This window comes from Colossoma macropomum, unplaced genomic scaffold, assembly GCF_904425465.1.
Source record: "Colossoma macropomum unplaced genomic scaffold, Colossoma_macropomum, whole genome shotgun sequence".
Taxonomy (NCBI): domain Eukaryota; kingdom Metazoa; phylum Chordata; class Actinopteri; order Characiformes; family Serrasalmidae; genus Colossoma; species Colossoma macropomum.
The window spans coordinates 16,536-41,934 of record NW_023495366.1 but is presented as its reverse complement, the minus strand read 5'-3'; the positions used below and the strand labels follow the sequence as shown (position 1 = coordinate 41,934).

Sequence of the window (25,399 nt, the reverse complement as noted above, 5' to 3'; positions counted from 1 at the left end):
GAACCTTTTCTGTTCCAGCATGACTGAGACCCAGTGTACAAAGCAAGGTCTATAAAGGCATGACTGGGTGAGTTGGGTGTGGAAGAACTTGACTGGTCCACACAGAGCCCTGACCTCTTGGTGTCCCAGTATTTTTGTCCATAAAGTGTAGATTTAAGTTCTGATCCTTTACATGTTTGATTTATGGAAATGTTGGTGCTCAAGAGTTCTTCCTGTGAGTTTTCCTGAAATGTATTGTTTTCTGTCTCTCTCTCTGTGACGTGTGCTTTGAGTGTAAGAACACAGGAAGTGTTGATTGTTGAACGCGTTGCTCAGTCAGTCAGTCAGTCATTACGGGGGCAGGATGGAGTTCAGGTCACTCTCTGTAATACTCTGTGAGTAAATGTTCTCTTTATGTCTTCATTAGAGTGAGAGCTGCTGTATGAAGGTGTTAATATTCAGTCTGAGGGTTCTGAGTGATCAGCTTCTGTGTGATTCAGTAACTGTATGTAGTTCAGTTTACAAGCTTTTCTTTCATGAAATCAGAGTGTGAAGGGTTTCAGTTGGAGGTCCTTTGATATGTTTTATTGCAAAAATATATGAGCGCCTAGTCTGCACTTTAGGTCATTATCAGTAAACATGCATTTTTGTGTCATTAATACACCATTTTGATTTTAAATGATTATGTGTTCTAGACTGATCTATGAATACTTATATGAATAGATGGTGCCCCTGGTTAACCTGTCGATTGGTACAAAACTGTGGAATTATTTTAGTGATGAATAATGCTGTGTTTAGGTCTGATTAGCAGCACAGTTTGTATGGGATTATTCTGGAGATTAAAAAAGCTGTTATTAGGTCTGGCTGGCAGGACAATTTGTATAGAACTCTGAGATTATTTTGGAGATTAAGAAGCCTGTTACCGGTTTTGATCCCCAGACTTCCCACGTTTTATATTTACATTTAGAACACTTATAACAGCTCACATGAACACAAAAGGTGAAGAATTTATAATCTTAGTCTGTTTACCAAAATGTGTCCCATTTTATTGATTCTTTTAACTACCATTCAAATCTGGAGGGGCATTTCAGCACAATGTGCTCTGGTTTGCCATCTCCAGCTATTTAACCCCAGGTTTCTGCCCTGTGGGGACAAATGGTTTTTGGGTGAGAACCCCATTCAGCTGCATTTTTCTTTGTGAATAAATGCAGATACACACACAAATAATTTAGTTGTTACTCAGACTGACTCACTGGTTAGGAGGCATAAACATTGTTTAAGAGAAAGTGCTACTGAAAACTGTACTATTCAAAGTTCAAAAGACAAATGGTGCAGTGAAAAGTATGAAAAACACTTTTGCAGGGTTTAGAAATACTAATTTGGCATATATGAATATATGAATGAATAATTGAATGAATCCAAACAAACACAAATGAACAGCATCTGACTGACATATGACTGAAGCAAATGTTGGTATAAAGATTAGCATGAGCAAGACTCTGAATATTTCTAAAAGCTGCTCAGTGTCTTTACCAGATCACCACTGTTGGCACAGAAGTGCTGTTCTAATATTTTTTGGCTCATTTAAATGTTTATGTATTTTATTCTCTTCATATCCATTCAGTGTATCTCAGATGTTGGGCTGTTTTATATCTGTTACACTCTTACTCAGCACTGTTTGAAGCTACAAGCTTAAAATAAGGCTCTGTTTTAAGAGTTAAGATCATTTCAACTGGCAGAGAAAATGTGATACTCTACCATTTAAGAATCAGCTTTCTATTAAGATGCTTCTGCTTTTGGGAAACCCAGCAAAGAACAACATCCTCTCTCTCCTCAACCTTAGCAAGGCTGGTGTTCATAAAGCAGTTCTGAGTTAGATGACCAAGATCAGAGATTCATCTGTTTTAATGATGGTCATGATCACAAACACTGGTTCTAGATCAGCACTCTCATTCTTGAGGTGGCTTAGTGATGCCACAGAAAAACATACATGTTGTATCATGTCGGCTTCCACATAATTAGCTATATATCCATATTTGAGAATTGTTAAGTGACCCTTATTAGTCCCACAATGGGGAAATTTCACGTCTGCAATCTAACCCATCTGTGCAGTGATACACCACATACACACTAGTGAATGGGCAGCCCTCTCTGCAGCGCCCGGGGAGCAGTTGGGGGAGATAAGGTTCTGTATGAAATCTAAATCTGTGAATGTTGTTTATTGAACTGGGTGTAGGAAAGAGTTTCTACAGCTGGGACTTTTATAGGTTTTAATTAATGTATTTATGTGTTTATAATTCATACTGGTGAGACAGTAACATGTCAGGAGATCAGAACCTGATATCACTGACTGACCGCTGATCAGCAGAGTGTCGTTTGAATAAGTTCATTATTATGAATCTAAATTATGAAAACTGACTGGAGATCAGTAGGTGACCCACCTACATTTGACTCGGGGTCACTTTGGGGGTCGAGCGACCCGCAACGTCGAACCGCAGAACATTGAATCGTTTCCAAGCAGTGGTGACGTAATGAAGCTGGTTTACTGAAATCACGTGACTTGGTCTCTTTGATTCATGCTTCGAAGCAGTTGTTTCTAAACAGAGGAGGCGCTATTGACACAGCCTCGGTTTGAATCTAGGTCTGATTCTGGTCCAACTGTTCAGCTCACATCCGGGCTAAATACCATATGCTGTGATATTCAACAATCCCCTGGAGAACCACTGCTCTGCACATTTGAATGATGTCCTGCTCTAACTCATCCACTTCAACAAAGGAAAGGTTTGTTAACGAGATGACTACAGGAGTGTAGAGAGCAGGGAAAACACGAAGGGAGCAGGGGAGGCTCCAGGACCAGGGGAGGCTCCAGGACCAGGGTAGTATAATCACTGAAAGGGAGCCTGAAGGGTGGAGAAAGTTTGATGCTGCGTTAATGTGTGGAGTAAAGGGGATTTTTGTTGATCAGTGTGGAGTTCATACTGTTTGTCCCTCCACAGCCCTGCACGCGCTGTCTTTCTAACTCTGACAGAACCGACCACCTGCCCCCTTCACACAAACTACGCTCCACTACACTGCCGGACTCTTATTTTCAGTCTGAGCTCTCTTCTCCTCTGAATCCCTAAAAACCTCATCATATACCGCTGACAGACGCCGCTTTGCTTCCTGCTTTTCTGGCGCTAAACCACACTGTTTAAATCGCCATGGTAAAAGCGATGTCTCTGATTGGTGGAGCTCTCTCTAGGGCGTATGGGTAATGTTTTTGTTTACGAGAAATAAGGGAATAAAACGCGATTTTTCGGAAACGAAGCTGAAACCGGACTGATTGGTGGCTTTAATTGGAGCACATAACCTACCATCATCTCACAATCTCGTAGCTCAAAGTCTACATTGATAAAAATCTAATTCCTATGGTGATGAATGGGATTTTTGTTTCCAGAACCAGACTGTTCTCAGCTCTGTAACTTAATGTTTCAACAGTAACAGTGAATAAAACATTGTGTACATATTATTTAATATTACTTATTACCTTTTCTGAACCTGTTTCCCAGACGAAAACGAGGATAAGAGGATCTTTCTCTCCTGGGCTGGTGCTAGCTGCTTTAGGGTAATGCCCAGTCACTTTAGCCTGCTCTTTTACCGCATCGAGTCACACTGAAGCAAGTATTAGTTCTAAAGCACGTCGGCATTTATTTTCAGTTCATGCACTCAAGCTAAACTTAGGGTAAAGTAAACAGAGGGAAGAAGAGCTGTGTGGTTTGTAAAGCTAGCATTACAGAACGTAGCAGAGAGAATTAACAGTCAGCTAGTCCCCTCTAGTTCTGTCGGTTATTTTTCCAACATGGCGATGATTGTCTTACGCATAGTCCTATTGCCCTATAGATAAATAATACACACACACACACACACACACACAATACATGGATCACCTTACCCCACTGCGTTTTCAGGCTAGTTCATCATCTGTGAACACAAAGTATTCAAACCCGTTACAATCGGCGTCTGGAGAGTCGGCAAAATGAGCTCGGGTTGGCATTATCCACACACATTGCAGCACGATTTCTGTAAATACTGAGTTTTAAAGGTTTTGTAACGTGCACTCAGCCCGAACCTATACATACTCAATTGGGCCGTATCAGCACATATGGTAATCAGCCCAAGCTCCTTTTGCCAACCGCCCCGCAACTAGCCCGAGCCTATGAATGCACACCTGGGCCGCGTCAATACATACGGGAATCGGCCCGAGCCCCTTTTGCAAGCTCTTCGGTTGCTGAGCGTCACCCACACTCGGCCCAATTCAAGCTAGCCAATGACGAGTCTCAGCCGATGCTGCCACAGATCAGCCGAGCTCGGGCCGAGTCTTCTTCCTTTCAACGTTGAGTCTCCCAGATAGCAAAAATCAGTTGGGCCACATCCCGGCCGAACACCGCACACTGAGCTTGAACCTCATTGGCCGAGACTTTGGCTTGAATCTCGGCCTAATTCTGGCCTAAATGCTCGGCTCACATCCGGATACGTCGTGATATTAACACTCCCAGCTAGCAAAATATACTTGCTTAATTTACTTCCATATAGTTTATGCATAAATCTCTATTTATTAACTACATGTACCTCAATCAAAAGCACAGCATTTGCTCAGATGTAGATTAACATTCACTTTTCTGAAATAGCGTAACAGAATCCAGACAACAATAAAAAGAAAACCAACTGACCCAAATCCCCAAAGAACAAAGTACAGCACAGGTGAACGCAGCTGAACAATCAATAGTCTGCCAGTTTTAATGTGCATCATCATCTATTAAGCTAGTATGTACTGTATCATGACATGTAAAGTAACACATTCTTAAAGCTCACCTGTTTTCACCTGTGTGCATGTGTGAATTTCAATGACAACACTAGAAATCATTTGGAAGCAATTTCTTTAATTGTCTTACATAAATATACAGTACTTGCCTACAACACTGGCGAAATGGAACAGTCAGTGCATAGATAAATAAACAGTTACCATAAACAGGTGTGAAAGAAAAATACACACGAAACTGAAATGTGCAGAACTCCACTGTGCTTCGTTTTATATACATATACACACACAGCCACCATCATTTACAGCTACCTTGTATTTACTCATTTTCCATTTAATCAGGTCCACCTATATGGGAGTACTTTGTAGATCTACAATTACAGACTGTAGTCCATCCGTTTCTCTGCATATTTTGTTAGTCCACTTTCACCCTGTTCTTCAATGGTCAGGGCCCCCCAGGACCACCACAGAGCAGGTACTATTTGATAGGTCATTCTCAGTACTGCAGTAACACTGATGTGGTGGTGGTGTGTTAGTGTGTAGTGTGTTGTGCTGGTACAAGTGGTGGACTGAGAATAGTCCACCAACCAAAAACATCCAGCCAACAGCGTCCTGTGGGCAGCGTCCTGTGACCACTGATGAAGGACTAGAGGATGACCAACACAAACTGTGCAGCAGCAGATGAGCTATCGTCTCTGACTTTACATCTACAAGGACTAGCAAGGTAGGAGTGTCTAATAGAGTGGACAGTGAGTGGACACAGTGTTTAAAAACTCCAGCAGCACTGCTGTGTCTGATAAATGTCAACAAATTATGCAGAGAAACAGATGGACTACAATCTCTAATACACTCTCTACAGTCACATGGTTTGAGTGACTGCAAATTCCACCTGGAGGGCAGGAAGTGTAAAGCAGAAAACAAGATGGAGGCAAGCCCGTACTATACTAGTTTAGCCTAGTTCACAAGAGAAAATTACAACATATGTTGATCCTTATGTTTTCAAGAGGAGCGTTTTTCCCCCAACTGAATTGAAAGACTTCCCTGATACTGAGGCAGCAGATATAAGCAACTAGTATGTTCACCTGTCATTTGTTTAACTGTTAACCCTGATTTTAGTGTAGCTGGTGTTGCTTGTACCTTTTAATTCTATCACCTGCATATCACCCACAGATGAACTGTGCAAAATATATTTTTTGTTGGTGTTTTTGGTCAATTTCTTGCATTTTTCCCCCAATAAACAACAAGCTTTGGTACCTGATAAAAGCTCCTTGTAGTTTCTCAGTTAGAACTAATTTAGCAACCATAAACAACATAAACCATAGGCATTTTGAGAACCTGTGACAGTACTGCCCTCCAGTATGTGCCACAGCAACGCAAAAAACTAAGCAAAATGAGTAAAACCATCACCAGATATCAGACAGCAGGCATTGTGAGAAATAAAATCTACAAAGAAACAAGAAAAAAGGGGTTGTGGATTCAATAGCATACAAGAAGGAGAGTGTTACTGTGAACAATGCGCTGGTTTTCACAGTGACACTTAACATTTGAAGTCCTATTGCTTTTATACAATAGCAATACGTAAAGAAACATGTACTAACATCACAAAGAACTATACTATAACATTAATATAAATAAAAGTACCCGGGACAAGCTGGAAGTCCTTAACAGTCGAGAACTAGAAGCAGCAGATGGATGGCTGTAGGAAGAGGACACATTTAATCAAAGTTTAAAATACTAAATTTAATAACAGACACAGGCATGTTTATGCTGACTAACTGCATTTGTATAGGCAGACAAGCCTCCCAAACCCAGTCAAGACATTGTTTCTGATCAAATCTGAGAAATACCTGTTTACGCAGACAGGGTTTGTTTCCTAGCCTCTGCTTGTAAGCCAGCAGCAGGGTGGACAAAGTACACAATTTCTGTACTTTAGTAAAAGTAGAAATGCTCTTGGTAAAATATTTCTGACCAAAAGTAGTAGATCAATATTTGTGCTTGTTTTTAAATGACTTAGTATCAGAAGTAAAGGAACTGTAAGTTGTTATAGAAGTTCTATAATTCTGATCAGTACTTTCCAATAAAAACTCCTGTGTGGCTACAGACATGAACAGTTAACTCTAATGCCTGCAGCCACACACAGGCTTCCTTACCAGAAAGTATTAATTAAAACAGAACTGCAATAATTCAGTACTTTTACTTACGATAACTTGATGAAATACATTTGAAGTCACTCTGAAATCAAAATGGAACTTTACCCTTTGTTAGTTCATGTTTACTTTATTAGTCACCATGGTCAGATTAATTCATCACATAACAAAATTCTTACTTTACCATCATCTTCCATAGAAGTGTACTTACTTTTGCAAAAATGAAATGAATATATAGTGCATTATGACTTCCAATTCACAACTTAAAAACAACTACTTTTGTACTTTAACTCAAGTAAAAAACAAACAGAATACTTGAACTTTAAGAATTTCTACTTTTACTCAGGTTCAGAAGTTTTGTACTTTGTTCACTCCTGGCGAGAACAGCTTCTGTAGCTTAAAATATGGTGGGTTAATAGGGAGCGTAGAAGTAAAAGAGGAAAAAAGACACTGAAACAGGACTTAAAAAAATTATAACTGGGATTGTATAAAATTGTCACAAAACTGTTCTTTCCCAATCGTTATTACAGTCAGTCAATAGTCAACCATGAGAAAGGGAAAGACGTACTTGTGTTGTGTTGATTAAGATATAAAATGGTCAAACGCAGACAGACATACTTATTTTGGGTGATTACAGGACAGAAAATGAGTGCAATCAAACCAGTAACCCAGCAGAAAAAGAAAGGTAAATAAAGGTTGCTTCCATACCTGAAAGATGCTGTTGGTGTATGAAGGACATGCAGGTGACTGCAACAAGAAAACAAGGAGATTTCAGAAACATGATTCTGACTAACCTCTAGTGAGTGACACAGTGATTTCTTGTACTTGGTTTTATTCCACTTACCATACATAAATTAATATTCTCATAAAGTGGATGCTCAAACTTCAGTTTATACAACAGATACTGAATTTCCAAAAGCTGAACACTGACCTAACATTAATTGTTTTAGATAATTGTATTCAAGTAAAACCATCAGACAGAAAGTAACCAAGTTACAGCTCAGCTCAGTTAGGATAACAAAGTTCTACCAATTCCTGAATAATTCTGTCCAGTGAGATGTAAACATGTGGCTGCAGAGTCATTCAGAGTGGTCTGATATAAAAGGGTTCACTGTAAATAAATGTACCAACTCAGGTTTCTTTACAGTGGTGGTGACAGGAATCAGGGGCCACCATGACTACAACACAAATATAGCCATTTTATTTACTATCTGAAACCACCAGAGACCCTCCATGTGTTTTTGTGTAATGATGATGGTGGAAAAATAATCATAAATCTGGAAAAAAAATGGTTTTCTTTGGAGACTATATTGCCCTGCATGAACCCCTCTGCCATAAATGAATTAAAATAAATGGATAAAAAAAACATTGTTACAATTTTATCACAAAACTACCATAAAACAAGGTTTCAGGCATCACACAGTAACTTATATATCTAACCATTTCATATAATCACTTTCTGAGACGGAGCTTTCAGAGGCACTGAATCCTTCAGACGGCTGGTTCCACTTTGAACATTTCCTCAATCGTAGGTTTCACTACAGCAGGGCATTTCACGCCAAACCACTTTGAATGACTGTAAACAACCATTTCATTATGCAGAATTTTTGAAAATCAGTGGAGTTCCCCTTTAAGTTTTAACTCCGGCTCCAGTCACTCGACGCGTCTCTCCCTCTAACGATTTCTGCTTCATCTCGTCTGAGGGAAGAATCAGACCCGGTCCGGGCTGTGAAGCCGTTACCTGTTAGCTAGCAAACTAACAGCCCCACACACCACAAACCCTGATTAGATTCTGATTATCGGACACTCCAGCACCGTTCACTCGACAAAACGCTCAAATCTGAGTCATTCTTCTTGAAAATCGTCACAGTTTAGCCCAAGTTATCCGGAACCGAACCGGTCCTCCAGCAGAGCTGTTAGCCAGCCTGCTAACGTCAGCTAAACCTGAGCTAACTTAGACAGCAACTCAGTTTATTAGCTGGATTTAGAGCATGAATCCGAAACGTGGTTCCCATTTAAAATAGTAATAAAAACCTTTTAACTTAATAATTTCTTACATTGTGAGAGAAATCAGAGTCGAGGTGACGAACCCAGCTAGCCCACCATAGCAGACCACCGGCTAATTTAGCAAGTGACGCTAATTTTCGATTTATTGTGCAAAAGTTAAACTTTATCGGATTATATGATCAGTAAATGTCCGATTAAAACTGTTGGTCCGTCAGATAAACCAAGTCTTACTCACCAAACGCGCTTTGAGGCCTCCGAAGTTTCCAGAAGCCGCTCCAAGATGAACAAAAGGAGAGCTGGTTAAAAACAAGCTGAAGCTAAACGAGTGAAACAGGACTCATCCGTCTCCACAGCCCGCAGGGTTTCTGCACCTGTGAGCGGATTTAACACCAAGTCTTACAAGTTTCTCCGTGTTTTCTCTGATCCTGACTTCAAAATCACAACTGAAGCTGAACTATCAGATTAGTACGGAGCCCTGCTGGTGACTTCCCATATAAACAAAAATAATGCTGGCCTCGCCTTATTAACGTATGGAAACGAGATCCTAATGCGTGGCAATGACTTAGTAAGGTGTGGGAATGAGATAATCAAGTCATAGCCATGATTTAGTAAGGTGTGGGATCATGCATGACACAGAAAAACTAATGCTGTGTTATGATTAATACAACTTTTACTGCAGAAATAAGGTATTTTACATTACATGTCAGCTTTTATTCTTCTAAAAACTCTAAATTGTGGTGGATATTCTGCAAATAAAGAAATCTCACAAATGTTCAGTGTGATCTCTGGGCCAAATGAGTTTATCAAAGCTTTAAAGTCCAGGAAAGACTCACTCCCAAAACAGATTAGAGGAAGAGGGGATTTTACACATCAGAACAGCTCAGTATCGTCTATATATGGCTTTATCTTTATAAAAGTTCATATTTGATTATACAACAGATTATATTCATCTCTGCTTTTGGAATGACTGTAGTGAAGCTGATGGAGCAGCTGAGTTCCAGCTAAAATCACTTTTTCACAAACGCTAAAATCATCAGAATCTCTGAAAACATACAGTCAGAAGAAATGGCTTCATCTTAGAATTGATAACCTAGATTATATTTTAAATCGATTGGAGCTGCACCACTTAACTTTAAACATAGATGAAGCTACAGACATGAAACACATGTCAGACCATTCAGCAGACCCGGCCCAAACTAGTTAGCATGACGTCATCAAGCTGCGACGTCAGCACCAGTGAATAATTTGGCTCGGAAAATCACCCAAAATCCTGATATTATTGCTCTGCTCTGCTTCATATTCCAACAAAGGGTTAAAACAGCAACATGATTCACACATCAGATCAGTTTCAGACTCTGATTCACCATCCAGAGTGATTTTATCCACCTGTGACCCTCCAGCCAGACATCCAGCTCCAAAATCACCCACAACCCTCTCCTTACTGTTATATTACATCTCTGCTTTTAGGCTTCATACTATAAACAAAGGGTTAAAATAGCGATGATTCACACACCAGATCACTCAGAGGAACCAGCCATCATTAACCAGAGTGAGAGAAACCAGCTCTAACATCCCACAACCCAGAAATACAGCTCAAACACAGCCAGACCACTGAAAACCTGCTGTTAGCTCTCTGCTTTAGCCTTCATTTGGCAACAAAAGGGTTAAAACAGCAACGCAATTCTCACATCATGCTGACCATCAGGACTGACCCTGTGTGTCCAGAGTGACACTGTGGAGATTTTAGATAGTAATCCAGTTCAGAAAACCACCGTCCAGATCCTGTGTTTATGTCCTGCATGTGTACCAACCTAGAACTTCCCCTCGTGTCTCAAACAGAGTCTGATTAAAGACTCTGAGTTTAGTGCTAATAATCAGAAATTCACAGCTATGTACACATAAAAAATGATAAATGCAGTCACACTTATAAAACTGAGGCTAAACGCTAGATCTGAGAGAGGGGGAGGGGTGGAAAAACACAAACAGGCCCTAAAACACATTTCAGATAAATAATAAAAAGATAATAAATGTGAAAAATATTATTTAGAAATTGATAATATTTAGCTCTGTCTTTCAGTTTCCAGTGATTTTGAGTATTAAAAATATCTGATATTAAATGTGCAACTTAATTTGTCATTAAAAATAAAGCCTGTCTTGCTGTGTATCAGAGTTTTAGCACTCAGCATGAATCCCAGAGGATCAATAAAAAACATGGCCGCCTTTTTTTACTCATAATAACCAACAGAATGAATCACCATCTAAATTCAATTTTAAATAAAATAAACCTGGAGTATTTTCAGTCTGTCTTCAGCTGTTTCCATCATACATAAACACTATAACACACACTTATAACTGCAGATGTATTTGAGACCTGCTGGTGTGTTTCTTTCTGTAGTCCAGTGGTTCAACAAAGCTAGCTGAGTCCTATTAGCTCCCTCTTGTGGGGAGAGTCTTCAGCCTGATAACCATCAGTGAGTGTGAATTAGTTACAAGCCAGATCCTTGAGGAGCTTTTTTATCTTAGAAAACAGTGTCAGTAGTGTGTAGGATGTAAATAATATGTAAATAATCCAGGATAAAAATGAAATGAAATTAATTAACAGATAAACGGGTAAAATGTTACAATAAGGGTCCATGATAAAGCATTGTTTAATCATGAATTATCATGAATATTGATAAAGTAACCATGTCTCATTAATGCTTTAATGCAGGAGCAATTTATTAATTCATGTAGTGATTAAAGCACCAATATCATCAGTTAAAATCAGTTACTTTATCAATATTCATGATGACTCATGATGTATTACATGTAATGATTACTCAGACGTTAAATAATGCATGATTTAATGTTATTTCATGTATCCCTATTGTAAAGTGTTACTGATAAACCTTAATTTAATCCAAGTTTGAGTTTAATCTTTGTTTATGCAGCCCACCCTGGAAATAATAAACTCTATTTTTAATACACCTTTTTAACACAAGCTCACAAAGTGCTTTACAGAAACAATGAAAGCAGATTAAAAGTGTTTGCTCAGTGAAGTGAAGTGTTGGCTGTGTTTGGGTGAATGCTGTCTTCTGTTTGATTGCTATTGTTTGTGCTGGGTTAGGTAGATGATGACTGGACTGCTGTTAGCAATAGGCTGTGGCCTGATGTTGTGACAGCAGGACACAACACGTATGGAAATTGTATCTACCAAGTTGACCTACAAAAAGGGTTCTATACAGTAGCAAAAGGGGTTCTTTGGCTTGTAACAATAGTAGAACTCTTTTTAGTGCTATACAGAACCCTTTTCAAAAAGGTTCTGTATAGAACCATCTACAGCACATTCACCATTAATCTGAAGAACATTTTCACCATGCAAAGAACCCTTTAATCATGCAAAGCGTTCTTTGAGTATTCATGGTTCTATACGGTACCATTTTCTTTACTAAAGAACCCTTGAAGAACCCTCTTTTTAAAGAGTGTACCCCAAAATTTATTTCTATCTCCGTCACTGGGGTGACTGCTTTGTGCATCACTAAAAAGTAACACATGTAGTTGTGAAAAGCAAAAGGATAGTCAATGAAATGCAGGTGAACAAGCCTCAGATGTGCATTTGAATGTTGGAAACTTCATATTGAATCTTCATATTGAATGACTGACCTCCCGCTATGCCCCCCACTCCCTCCAGCTGTAGGTGTAGCACCCCCTCAAAATGTTTCAGCACCGCTGTAAACTAAGCTCTGGTGCCGCCCCTGCCTTTATCTCTAAGACAAGCAGAGATGCACACAGGGAACATTTGATATGACTGATCTGGGCAAAGCTACTGTAATAAACACACTGTCTGTAAATTAAACTGGGCCACACTGTGGAGTTTATCCTGAGCAACATAAGTGGTTTCAGACACGTCAGATACGTTAATCACCAACATGAAGTGAAAGCAATGTGTAGATACACAACACCAACCTTCTCTCTCATCTGTTCCCACAGCTTTACCCAGAGCTACACTGACTGTAGAGCCCAAATGGAGTCCTGTGTTCACTGGAGAGTCAGTCACTCTGAAGTGTGAGATGGAGTCTCACAGTGACTGGAGATATCAGTGGTATAAAGGCAGCAGTGGCACTGCAGTCAATCAGTCTCAGACAAACACCTTCACCATCAGATCAGCAGCAGATCAGGATCAGTACTGGTGTAAAGGACAGAGAGATAACAGACCCTCATCATCACAACTCAGCAATCCTGTTACTCTCACAGTGAAAGGTAAGATTTATAGTAATATGTCATCACTGCAAAGTGTGTTTATTAAATTTATTTCATGTGTGTAAAATTAAATTACTGGTAACACCCCAACAAATGTATAATACATTACATTAATGCTATCTTTGGGAACATAAATACAGAAGCCCTGAAGGGTAATATCAGTAAAAAAATTGAGTTTAAGTTCCACTTTATTTATTTTCACTGCCTGTATAACAAACTAAAAACAGCCAAATGTTTTTCTAAGATCACTTTCAGACATCAAAACCCTAAAAAAGCAGAACTGTATTAAAAAATAAAGACTAACACATAGCATGTTATATCAGCTTTGGCCAGCAGGGGGTCGATTTGACTTTAGATGGTCTGAGGTGGTGGTCGACAGGGCAAATCCCCAAATTATTTGAAATTCTATATTATTCCATACTTATTTTCCAAACTCACATGCATCTTTTGACAGAATGTCAATGTTACACACACAGTTTATTCAGAAGACAGTAAATTAATTCAAGCTTGTGTATAACTGACAGCATCTTCCACACCAAACCTGTTTTTTTGCGGACGGCAGAAGTATTTTATTCACCCTCTATTCACTTTTGTGAACTTTCACTGTTGACAACAGTGAAAATTCAAAAAATGAAGGTTTAAATGTAACTTATCATTTTTTTTAACTAGGTTTAAAGTTTATGTAAATGAATTAACAGATAAACCAGTAACACTTTACAATAAGGGTCCATGAAATAGCATTGTTTAATGTGTGAGTAATCATTCATTCATACATGTAACACATCATGAGTCAACATGAATATTTATTTGTGATGTGACAAAATCAAAATCAAACAAACAGGAAAAAAGTAGGAAATATATTTTCGCAGCTTATATATTGTCTTAGCTTAACAAACACAGCACCAGATAGTTGAACTGTTTTCTTCTAGTTTCTAGTGACAGAGATGAGCAATCTGTTCTGAATAAACAGAAAAACATGATTTCAATCTAATCAAATATGGTTCTTTGGTAGTTAAAACTTGAGAGGACTGTATACGTATATCATAAGAGATCATCATAAAGGCGTTTAACTCTACACAATTAAATAACATTTAACATTTTCAGTCATCATTAAGAAACTAAGAACCACAATTAGTGTATCTTTATTAGTTTATTAGTGTTTCATTTAACACTAAACAATTCAAAACAAACTTTAATTGGAAGACTATCCAAATTAATCTAAATTACTCACCTAAACTGCTAGCCACGAGCTTACATGTTAGCCACAAGCTAACCCGCCAACAGTGAGCTAACGCACTAGCTGCAAGGTAACATGTTAGCTACAAGCAAACACACTAGAGTACACATAAGCTACACTTACAAGGAGTGTGCTTTAGCACTTATATTCAATTCTGAGGTAAAGAAAGGGTTTTTTTTGAGGTAAAGAAAAGTAAAGATTTTTAGGGAAGGCTCTGTCTGACCTCACTGTGGATCTGCCTTTTTAACACCTCATGCATTATATTCTAAGAATGTATATTCATTCATGCATTACATGCATAAAAAATGTTGACGTAACGCAATAGGCGGAACGTGGACGTGCGGAAATGCAGCACCTGGACACTCTGTGGCGGCACCTAACAAAAACACACATGGATGAGCGAGAAATCCGACGGGCACCCTCTGCATTAAAGCCAGGTTAGGTCAGGAGTCACAACCCAAATGATTAGAAGAGCCATTTTGTCCATTCAAAAAAAATCAAACCACCTTAGAAGCCACAACATTTAATGTCCAGTATGTCTCAGTATGTGTTGATGTCCTAGTATAGGCTAAACAATATAAATGAAAGCACACACTTACTTGCTGTGCTTTAAGCTTTAGCTATAGCTGCTTTCCTCTCATCTCCGCCAGAAAACCTTTCCTCAAAAGTAGAGCAGCTTGTTGTAAAATGTCTCTCAACATTCGACTGTTTTCCGAGGCTGAAGTCGCTTCTTATTCTCCAGCTTCTTCTTCAAATTTTCCCGTTCTACCTTAAATTCTGCCTGAAGTAAATGCGGCATCATTTAAGGTGGACCGGAAAATTCGAAAGAAGCGCTTTATCTTCGCAACTTTTTAGTGTTTGACAGTCTCTCATTGCAGATTTAACGTTCCAGGAAACCAACTGCAGTGCTTATAAATGCAAATAAGCCCATTCGTCTCCAAATGTTTGTCTTAAATTTCTTTGCCTTTTCATTCGCTACTAGCGAGGTGAGACTTCGCTGCTGTGTGACCTGCAGTCTTCACGCCAGTTCTCAGTCTTTGAGAACCAGGGCGTACGCGCTATGTCGCACACTTTGGAGCCGAGATACAGCGTCCCGTCTCGAAAATATTTTACTGACACAGTGAGAGATAACGAGGTCCAATAACCAGTTAACCAGCTGAGAGAACCGGCACTGCTGAGACTGTCTGACATTTACAGGACGTGTTTATATTAGAACAGGTTATTAATTAAACACTTAGTGGTTGAAAACTACGGAGCCCCAGTGGTGACATCCTGTATAAATAAAAATAAGGCGTGCCGTCTAATCGGTGGCCCCGTCATCAGGAGATCGCGAGTTAGATCCCTGGTGACTCCGTAGCCGGGAGTCCAGGAGAGCACAACTGGCCTCGCTCTCTCTGGGTGGGTAGGATGGCCCCCCCTTCTCCCCCATCACTCAACGCGGTGCTAGTCAGCGCAGGCGTCGTTAGCTGACGTAACAGATCTGGCGGCTCCGCGCGCGCTCAGCTGACCAGTGATGTTGCGGCAGTTCGAAAAGAAGCGGTGTCTGGTTTCTCAGGTCTCGGAGGAAGCCTGTGCTGCCTTCACCCTCCTAGCGCTGATAGCATCGTGTGATTGGGGGAGTCCTAACTAGCGGGTGGAGTTGGAGAGACTGGATTGGGGAGAACAATGGGTAAAAATTAAAATGAATAAATAAAATAATGCGTGGCCACGACTTAGTAAGGCATGGGAATGAGATGATTAAGTCTTATTAGTAAAGTGTGGGAACGAGATCCTAATGCGGGGCCACGACTTAGTAAGCCATGATCTCGTTCCCACGCCTTACTAAGTCATGGCCACAACTTAATCATGTCATTCCCACACCTTACTAAGTCGTGGCCACGCATTAGGATCTCGTTCCCACACATAAGGCGTGGCCATGCATTAAATGTATTTATACAGGATGTCATCATCAGGGCTCTGTAGAAAACATTTCGTCTCATGGTGAAAGTTAAACTCACAGAGATCAAAGACTTTGACGCTGTCCCAGTTCGTCAAACTCCACTTCTGACTGGTAAACTGGAGCACTGGTTAAGGCGACACCTCATTGGCTCACAGTTCCAGCCATTGCTTCCCGTTTCAACCAGTCGGAGTTCAGCATTGTTGTACCACGTGATCAAACGTGCGTCCGCAATTGTTTTTTACAGTCTTTGGCCACAGGGGGCGCGCACACACTGTGAGCAGTTCCTCCTGTACACTCACACATGTTTTCCGAGATTGTGTCTATGAAGAGAGTCCGATTGATGATCTGATGTGGATCTAATATTTTTCAAATGTAGATCTTAGTGTGAGCTGCACCAACAAGGATCAAATTAAACAGAGTTTGAAGCTTATCTAGAATTTATTGATCTAGATTTTATTTTAAATCGAGTTCTGTTGCACCACTTAATTTTATTCATAGATTAATCTGTGATTAAAGTCTTAATCTGTGATTAAACCTTGACCTGCCATTCATTCTGATTGCCCACTATGATGGATTCAGCTGCATAAATAAACAGCAACTACATTTCTCTCCACACTGATCACTATCTCTACTTTTTTTCTTCCCTTCTGAGTGAAAACCAGCATAGAGCTACATCAAAACCAGCTCTCACAATCAGAGAGGGAATACAGACATTTAATAAACAATCCATTGTTAGACCCACAGCCTCAGAGTCAGGAGGAGCCGTTTAGTCAGCCCTGCTGAGAAGACTAAATTATAATGTTACACAAAACCTGTTGGTATTCAAATCAAAATATTTTTCATATATACACACTGTATGTTACTGTCTAAGCTGCAGTTGTACAGTTAATGTTCCATAAATATCAAATCTAAAACATAACGCTGAATATTGATAGAGCAGCTTGTTAGCCTGTTAGCCTGTTAGCTCTCTGCCAAGATGTTAATCCCAGATCAACTAGTTCAACTATTTTATCTGGAGTATATTCAGTTTGTCTTCAGCTGTTTCTGGCATATATACACAATTTATAACTCCAAATGTATGTGAGATTCTGCTGGTGTGTTTTATTAACTCTAGTCTGGTGATACACCAAAGCTACTTGAGTGCTTTTATCTCCCTCTTGTGGGGAGAATCTTCACTCTGAAAACCATCAGTGAGTGAGGGTGAATTACAAGCCAGTTCTTTGAGGTGCTTTTCATCTCAGAGAACAGCATCACCAGTGTGTGTGATATAGTTTTACTTAGAGAGAGAGAGAGAGAGAGAGAGAGAGAGTTTAAATTTAATCCCTAAACAAAATTTAAATCAGTGTTTAAAGTAATGAAGAAACAGGATCAAATTTAAACTAGGTTTACTGTAAAACTAATCCACAATTAAAATAAAGGTTTAAGTGTAACTTATTATTTTTAACTAGGTTTAAAGTTTGTGCAACTGAATTATCAGATAAACAGGTAACACTTTACAATGAGGTACAAGACATGACATTTATTAATGTATTAATGAATGTGTGAGTAATCGTATGGATTGGCTGAATCCCAAATGGCTGTTTTTAGTGATACTATGCACTGTTGCAGTGCAGGATCCAGTATTTAAATTCCTACACAACTAGTGCACTATGTAGCGCACAGGGAGCCGTTTGAGATTTAGCCCCAGCGTGAGAAAAGGTGCGGTGTTAGCTTGGTGCTAAATAAGACTGTAGTGATAATTTGGTTAGCAAAAATTACTTATAAAGCAAAGTGCTGCATTAAACGGTGCTGTGTTTTCATATGTTCAATGTTCAATGAAATGACCGCAATATACAGCGATGGGCGACAGAACGTTCTCCTCATTCAGCTGCCCAAGGTTCCTTGGAAACGATATCATATACGACAGGAACTACATTTGTTTAGGTCGATTATTATTAATAATAATTTAAATTATTTTCTGGATAATTGTGCATTTTATCATATTTTATGATGGTCGCTGTTTTATAAAAGGTATTTCCACTTAGCTTTAATGAGGACACCCTTTCCCAGGGTGGTGCCGCAGTGGTGGGACAAAACATATTGTTTGATTTTTTTTTTTTGTGTGATATTGTATCTCTTTCCTTTGGTTCAGATGGTGGAGTGTAAGGGCTAAAGTGGACTAAATTACATACGTGGGTGTTTGTTTATTGATCAGAAGTTTTGCAGAGATGCCAGCACTTTTAGGTCAAAATGTCTCATGCCTAAAGGAATGTCCTGACCATTTTAGGAAATAACTTTCTGCGGGAGCTTTCAGAGGCATTAAACACTTTAGACGTCTGGTTCCTATCACCACCACTGTGAACAGTGAGCAATTCTGAATCAGTACATTTCTCCAGAATGGCTTAGTTCACATCAAACCACTCTGAATGACTTAGTTTAAATCGTAATGATTTAATTTCACAAACATTTATAAAAATCTGTGAAATTCCACTTTAACAAGCTGTTTAAAGGCTGTTAAAGAAGCTTCCTAGAATTAGAGCTTCAGAAACTAACAGGATCTTCTAATATCAATATGATCCAGACAGGACCTGCGTGAGGAGCTGGGCTGCTGCTTTTTGACTGAAGCACAGTGTTAGAAACTGTAGAATTTGAAAGGGGTGTAGTGATTAAAGGACCCACATCCTGCATTATATTGATTTTTTTTCCCCCGAGGTCCACTTTTACAAATTTTACATGACCATTTTTCAACATATCTTTATCCTTCACAATTAAACTGGCTATTTTGTTACTTTAAGACTGAGGCAGGCAGAATCACTTCTTATATCTTCAGTGTGAATGTGCAGGGATGAATTGCTGAGTGTGCGTTTTTTTCAATTTAAAATAGTCTGTATTTACAGCTTAGTTTTCATATACTGTCTATATGGACTGAGGAGTGAACAGTACATTTTAAAACTTCAACAATGTTTACAAACATCAATTTCTTGTATTTCCCAAAAGTGAGAAACACGAAATATGGGCCATTTAATGCACTTTCATCATGAAAAAGAGTACCAAGCTACTTCTTCACTATGATAATAATTCAAATGTGTTAATCAAATTGTTAAACCAAATTGTTAATAACATTATAACCAGGGATGTGCACAGACATTTTGAGGGCCTGTTGCTGTAACCTGAAAAAAGGGCAGCACAACCCCCCATCCCCATCACCAGGTACCTGAATGTAGTAATATGTGGTCATTTAACTAACCACATATCAGTTTTTAATTTGTAAATTTGTAGGTGCCTTATTTATACACTTTGCTGGTTCAACAATTCTAACCATTTCAATTCTGAACATCAAACTGAATCACCAACTTTCACCTTTTGCTGCATCAAATGCACTAAGACTACTTAACGCTTTAGTGTAACCAGCTGAATTTTCGTGGACGTGATGCTCACAGTGGCTGGTGAAGCCCAGGAATTAGACTGTAACTGACTGTTAGACTGTATCCTGTCAACATCACAGTGCAGAGTGAGTCTACATTATTATTATTAGAAACCTGTAACAGTGGAACAAAGATACACAAGAAAACTCTGTATTCATCTCACTGTAACACACTGTCTCTGATATCAGTCACTGATAGAGTTCTCCGAGTTCTCATTACCGTTTTCTATACTTGCTGTTTTCAGTGTTTTCTTTCTCTCTTCTACAGATGGTTCTGTGATTCTGGAGAGTCCTGTTCATCCTGTGACTGAGGGAGATCCTCTGACTCTGCGCTGTTTATATCGTGACCCAAAGCCCTCAAACCTCACAGCTGAGTTCTATAAAGATGGATCACTCCTCCAGACTCAGACTACAGGAGAGATGACCATCCCTACTGTCTCAAAGTCAGATGAAGGTCTCTACTACTGTAAACACCCAGAGAAGGGAGAGTCACCACAGAGCTGGATCTCAGTCAGAGGTGATCAAGTACAACCCCATTTCCAAAAAAGTTGGGACGCTGTGCAAAATGTAAATAAAAACAAAATGTAATGATGTGCAAATCATTTAAACCCTATATTTCATTGAAAATAGTACAAAGACAATATATCAGATTTTGAAACTGAGAAATTTCATTGTTTTTTGAAAAATATATGCCCATTTTGAATTTGATGCCAACAACATGTTCGAAAAAAGTTGGGATGGGGGCAACAAAAGGCTGGTAAAGGTTGTGTAATGCTAAATAAAACATCTGGTGGTTAATTGGCAACAGGTCAGCAGATTGGGTATAAAAAAAGCATCCCAGAGAGGCTGAGTCTTTCAGAAGTAAAGAAGTGGAGGGGTTCACCAATCTGTGAAAGACTGGGCAGGGAAATAGTGCAACAATTCAAGAATAACGTTTCTCAACGTAAAATAGCAAAGAACTTTTGCTTTTCATCATCTATGGTACATAATATCATTAAAAGATTCAGAGAACCTGGAGAAATCTCTGTATGTGAGTGAACAAGACTGAAAACCAGTATTTGCTGACCGTGATCTTTGGGCCCTCAGGCGGCACTGCATTAAAACAGAAATGATTCTGTAGTGGAAATCACTGCATGAGCTCAGAAACACTTCTGAAAACCACTGTCTGTGAACACAGTTTGTCGCTGCATCCACAAATGCAAGTTAAAACTCTAAAACGCAAAGAAGAAACCACATACAAGCAGGATCCAGGAACACTGCCACCTTCTCTGGGCCTGAGCTCATTTAAAATGGACTGAGGGGGAGTGGAAAAGTGTCCTGTGGTCTGATGAATCAACATTTGAAATTCTTTTTTTAAATCATGGACACTGTGTCCTCTGGGCTAAAGACCACTCAGCTTGTTATCAGTGCACAGTTCAAAATACAGTATTCATGATGGTGTAGGGGAGCATTAGTGCACATGGCATGGGTGACATGCATCTGTGAAGGCACCTTTAATGCTGAATGATATATACAGGTTTTGGCAACATATGCTGACACCCAGATGACGTCTTTTCAGGGAAGGACTTGTTTATTTCAGCAAGACAATGTCAAACCACATTCTATATTACAACAGCATTGCCTCGTATTAAAAGAGTCCGGGCACTAAACTGACCTGCCTGCAGTCCAGACCTGTCACCAATGAAAACATTTGTACCGTTTATGAAATGAAAAATATGACAAAGGAGACCCTGACCTGATGAACAGCTGAAATCCTGTATCAAACAAAAATAGGAAAACATTTCACTTTCAAAAATACAGCAATTGGTCTCTTCAGCTCCAAACGCTTACGCGAGTGTTGTTAAAGGAAGAGGTGATGAAACACAGTGGTAAACATGCCCCCGTCCCAACTTTTTTGGAATGTGTTGCTGACATCAAATTCAAAATGGGTATATATTTTTCAAAAAACAATAAAATTTCTCAGTTTGAACATTTGATATGTTGTTTTTATACTATTTTCAATTAAGTATAGGGTTTAAATAATTTTCACATCATTGAATTTTATTTTTATTTACATTTTGCACAGTGTCCCAACTTTTTTGGAAATTTGGTTGTACATAAAATTACAAATTTTCTTTATATTATTTGATGTTGTTATGCATCCAATGGTTACAGCACTATGATAATGTTATTGTGTTTCAGGTGAATCAAATTCACGAGCTTCATTCTCAGTGTTCAGTCTGCTCAGTAGTTTAATGGCAGCGTCTCCGTATTTGCTGGTGTCCATCATGCTGACAGTCAAATGCTACAGAGCTCGAGGTGAGAACACAGTTTCTACATTAGTCTGACTTAATTAACAAAAAAAAATAATTAAAATAAATTAAAGACAAATTTGAAATGTTTATTATTGTGTATTTCACAGCTAAACCTGATGAGCTGAACACAATGTGAACAGTGATAGAAGCTGGAGCATGTTGATGAGAGTCCAATGGAAAGTTTTTACATCATCGTTATAATCTTGTGAGTTTTAACTCTTAAAACCAGAAGAACAAACTTGCGGTGTAGCAGTTTGCATGGCTGTCTTTAACTTTCATACTTGAGGAACGGATTAAATCCTTAATTAGAGATCATTTTATATGGTAAATCAGCAATACAGGCTTTTGAATAACAGCACCATAAACTAAAACATCCAGCAGATTAATTTATTCTCTCTCTCAGTAAGCGCAGTATCAGTAATGACATGGTTATGACACTGTTTCAGTTCCAGACTGAGCCTTAAAACACAAATGATTATCCAAATTCTATATAATTTATAAGAAATTGATTTCTTTTTGTACAGATTTTGAAAAATACTGCATGACTACTTTTGCTTGTCTTTTTATTATTATTATTATTATTATTATTATTATTATTCATGTCTGTTATTATATCAGTTGATACATTTGCTTTGCTAAAATGTATATTGTTTTATTGTTACTACAGTAACAAACTTTTTACTTTTAGGGAAAATTATGCAGAAGATCTTGATGCAGGTTAATATAATTATTTTGATATATCTGAGAACTGGTGAAAATATTTCATTATGATTTTTCTTTTATTTATGTTGTATTTTTCCTCTTATTTCATTGCCAGTCATATCCATTCATCAATCACAGCTCCTTTTGTTCAAAGGCTAAACAAAACTGAAAGGTAATTCTGTTCTGTCTGCTTTAGTGTTTAATACATTTTAATAATAGAACATTTACAGTTATTTTGGCACATATTACCCCCTCCTGGGTCTGTACTGTAGTGCACATTGCGAGGCCATGTGCTTTTGTTTGTTTTCTTTTCCGGCTCCAGTCACTCCTCCATTTCACACATCTGCAGTTGATCCTGGACTCATTGGCGCTATTGCTCTGCATTAGCTTAGCAGCAGTTTAGTCGTTTGGCTAAACCGGTAACTACAGGAGTTCAATACGCAGCTTTGCATCAAACCTGACTGCTATGTCAAAACAAGTGCAAGCCTACATGATCCACTACTAAACACCAGCTAAACTGTATGTACTGTCAAATTACGCCATGATCAGCCCAACTAAAATTGTGTACAGTGCTGTGTCTTTTGGCACTTTCCAGGAATACAGTTCATTTTAGGTCTCAAAACTAATGTAAATAATGTAATGTAAAATGTTTGTTTTCCTTTGGTGTTTTTTGACTCAAAGTAAGTGCTTGATGTTATTTTCCCACCTCAGGCTGTAAAATCAGATACTGTAGGCAGTTTTTTTCTAAGATGTAGTGCATTTTTGCAACCATGTAACCAATTTGTAGGGAGCTGTATATATAGCATTTAAAAACCTGTTTCAATTAAATTCATTATTTTCTAGCAGGAAATATAAATATTTCTGAAATACTTGTAGAACATTTCAAATAAAAAATAAAAATCCAGAATATCTTGTGTTTTCTGTTTATATCTACGTAAGACTGAAGAATCACTCGTTTGGAATCAACGAGAGCACACACTCTAACGGTCACACTCTGGATGCGGTTTTCTTTGAAATGTGGTCCTCACTACACATCAAAAACAGACACATTTGCTTTAGGAAAAGGTTTATAAATAACATCATAGCTGCACTTTTCATGGGCAAAACATGCTCTGCACCATGCAAACCATCTGAATCTGTTGATGCTTTGCTGCATAGCTTCGACTCAAAAATTGAGTGATGAATGAGATCACCAGTTAAAACTAAAAACATGTCATGCCAACAGAAAACGCCACGGAGGAATGCTACTGCAGTTCAGCTCCAAAAGACAGAATGAAGGAAGGTTGAATGTGGATGGTGTAAAAACAAAGCTTCAGAACTACAAAGAAATCTTCAAAGATAGGCTGCGTGATTACAACACAATCATGTGCAAAGCTAGACAATCCTTCTTCTCCAGCATCATCAACAATAATATTAACAACAGCAGAATACACACCTGACTTCGCCATGGCTGACTAAGTCATCTACATATATGACCCCTGAATTAGTATCAACTGAGAGATGTAACGAGTTTGTATACTTTATTAACACTTAAATTTATGTCAAACCAGCTTTTAGTACATCTATATCCACCAAAGAGCCTGTGTTCTCCTCATCATCACCACATCAAGATATCATGGTTAAAATGTCCCAGTTTAGTGCTATTAATAATTACATTTTAATCGATCCACTTGTAGTCTTGACAGGTTACCAACCAATACTTTTTAAAAATTTTAAAAATTGCAGCAAACATACTTCAGAAAGTAAACATTTCAGTCATGTCAAGCATTTTTCCTAACACGTTAAAAAACGCAGTTGTGAAGCCTCTCTTAAAAAAAGAAAAGTCTAGAAACAACTCTATTGAGTAATTAGACAGATTTCAAATCTACCTTTCATGGCAAAATTATTGACAAAATCATTTTCAAACAACTTGCTGGTTTTCTGCCCTTAAAAAGCTGTCTAGACAAATTTCAGTCAGGTTTTTGTTCTAATCATAGTACTGAATCTGCTCTAAATAGGGTTATTAATGACATTTATTTAAATACAGACTCTGGAAAAGTATGTGTTAAACTATTGCTCGATCTCATCGCTGCCTTTGACACCACTGACAATAAAACTCTCATAGATAGACTTGAGAACTAGGTTGGGCTCTCAGGAACGGTCCGAAAATGGTTCAGTTCACAAGGAAGGGACTACTTTATTGAAATAGAAAATAATGTTCTGAGAGAGTGCCAGTGACCTCTGGTGTCCCCCAGGGTTCAATTCTTGGACTGCTCTTATTTAATTGGCCAAATACTACCAGACTATAGGATCTTACCACAGCTTTGCAGATGATTCTCAGATCTATTTGGCCCTCTCCCCAAACAAATAGGGTCCCCTTAATTCAGTCTGTAAGTGTTTTAAACACATCACTAACTGGATGGGACAAAACTTTCAAACAGCTTCAGATGATTCAAAATGCAGCCGCCTGAGTCTCACTAGGGGTAAAAGAAGGGAACACATCACCCCCCATTCTTAAATCCTTACACTGGCTAAGAGTCTGTTACAGAATAAACTTTAAGACACTATTAGTGGTCTATAAATTGCTTAATGGTGTAGGAGCAGCGTAATTATCTGATATGCTGCAGCGATATGAGCCGAGCTGAGCTCTCAGAAAGGGCTTTCTGAGTCTTCTG

At 38.6% G+C, this 25,399-nt stretch overlaps 1 protein-coding gene across 1 annotated transcript; it reads left to right on the top strand.

Moving 5' to 3' along the window:
- Positions 1–347: 347 nt before the first annotated feature.
- Positions 348–21,934, top strand: LOC118801903 (high affinity immunoglobulin gamma Fc receptor I-like). The gene is made up of 4 exons (XM_036562310.1): positions 348–374; positions 12,901–13,170; positions 20,018–20,237; positions 21,931–21,934. Exons 2-4 carry the CDS (start codon positions 12,981–12,983, stop codon positions 21,932–21,934), a joined length of 414 nt encoding a protein of 137 aa, XP_036418203.1. The 5' UTR covers positions 348–374; positions 12,901–12,980.
- The last annotated feature ends 3,465 nt before the right edge of the window (positions 21,935–25,399 follow it).

Excerpts from the sequence above, each read along its gene's own strand:
- LOC118801903 (XM_036562310.1), top strand. The coding sequence starts at position 12,981 with ATGGAGTCTCACAGTGACTGGAGATATCAGTGGTATAAAGGCAGCAGT. Across the intron at positions 13,171-20,017 it reads TGTTACTCTCACAGTGAAAG|ATGGTTCTGTGATTCTGGAG; the intron begins GTAAGATTTATA and ends TCTCTTCTACAG.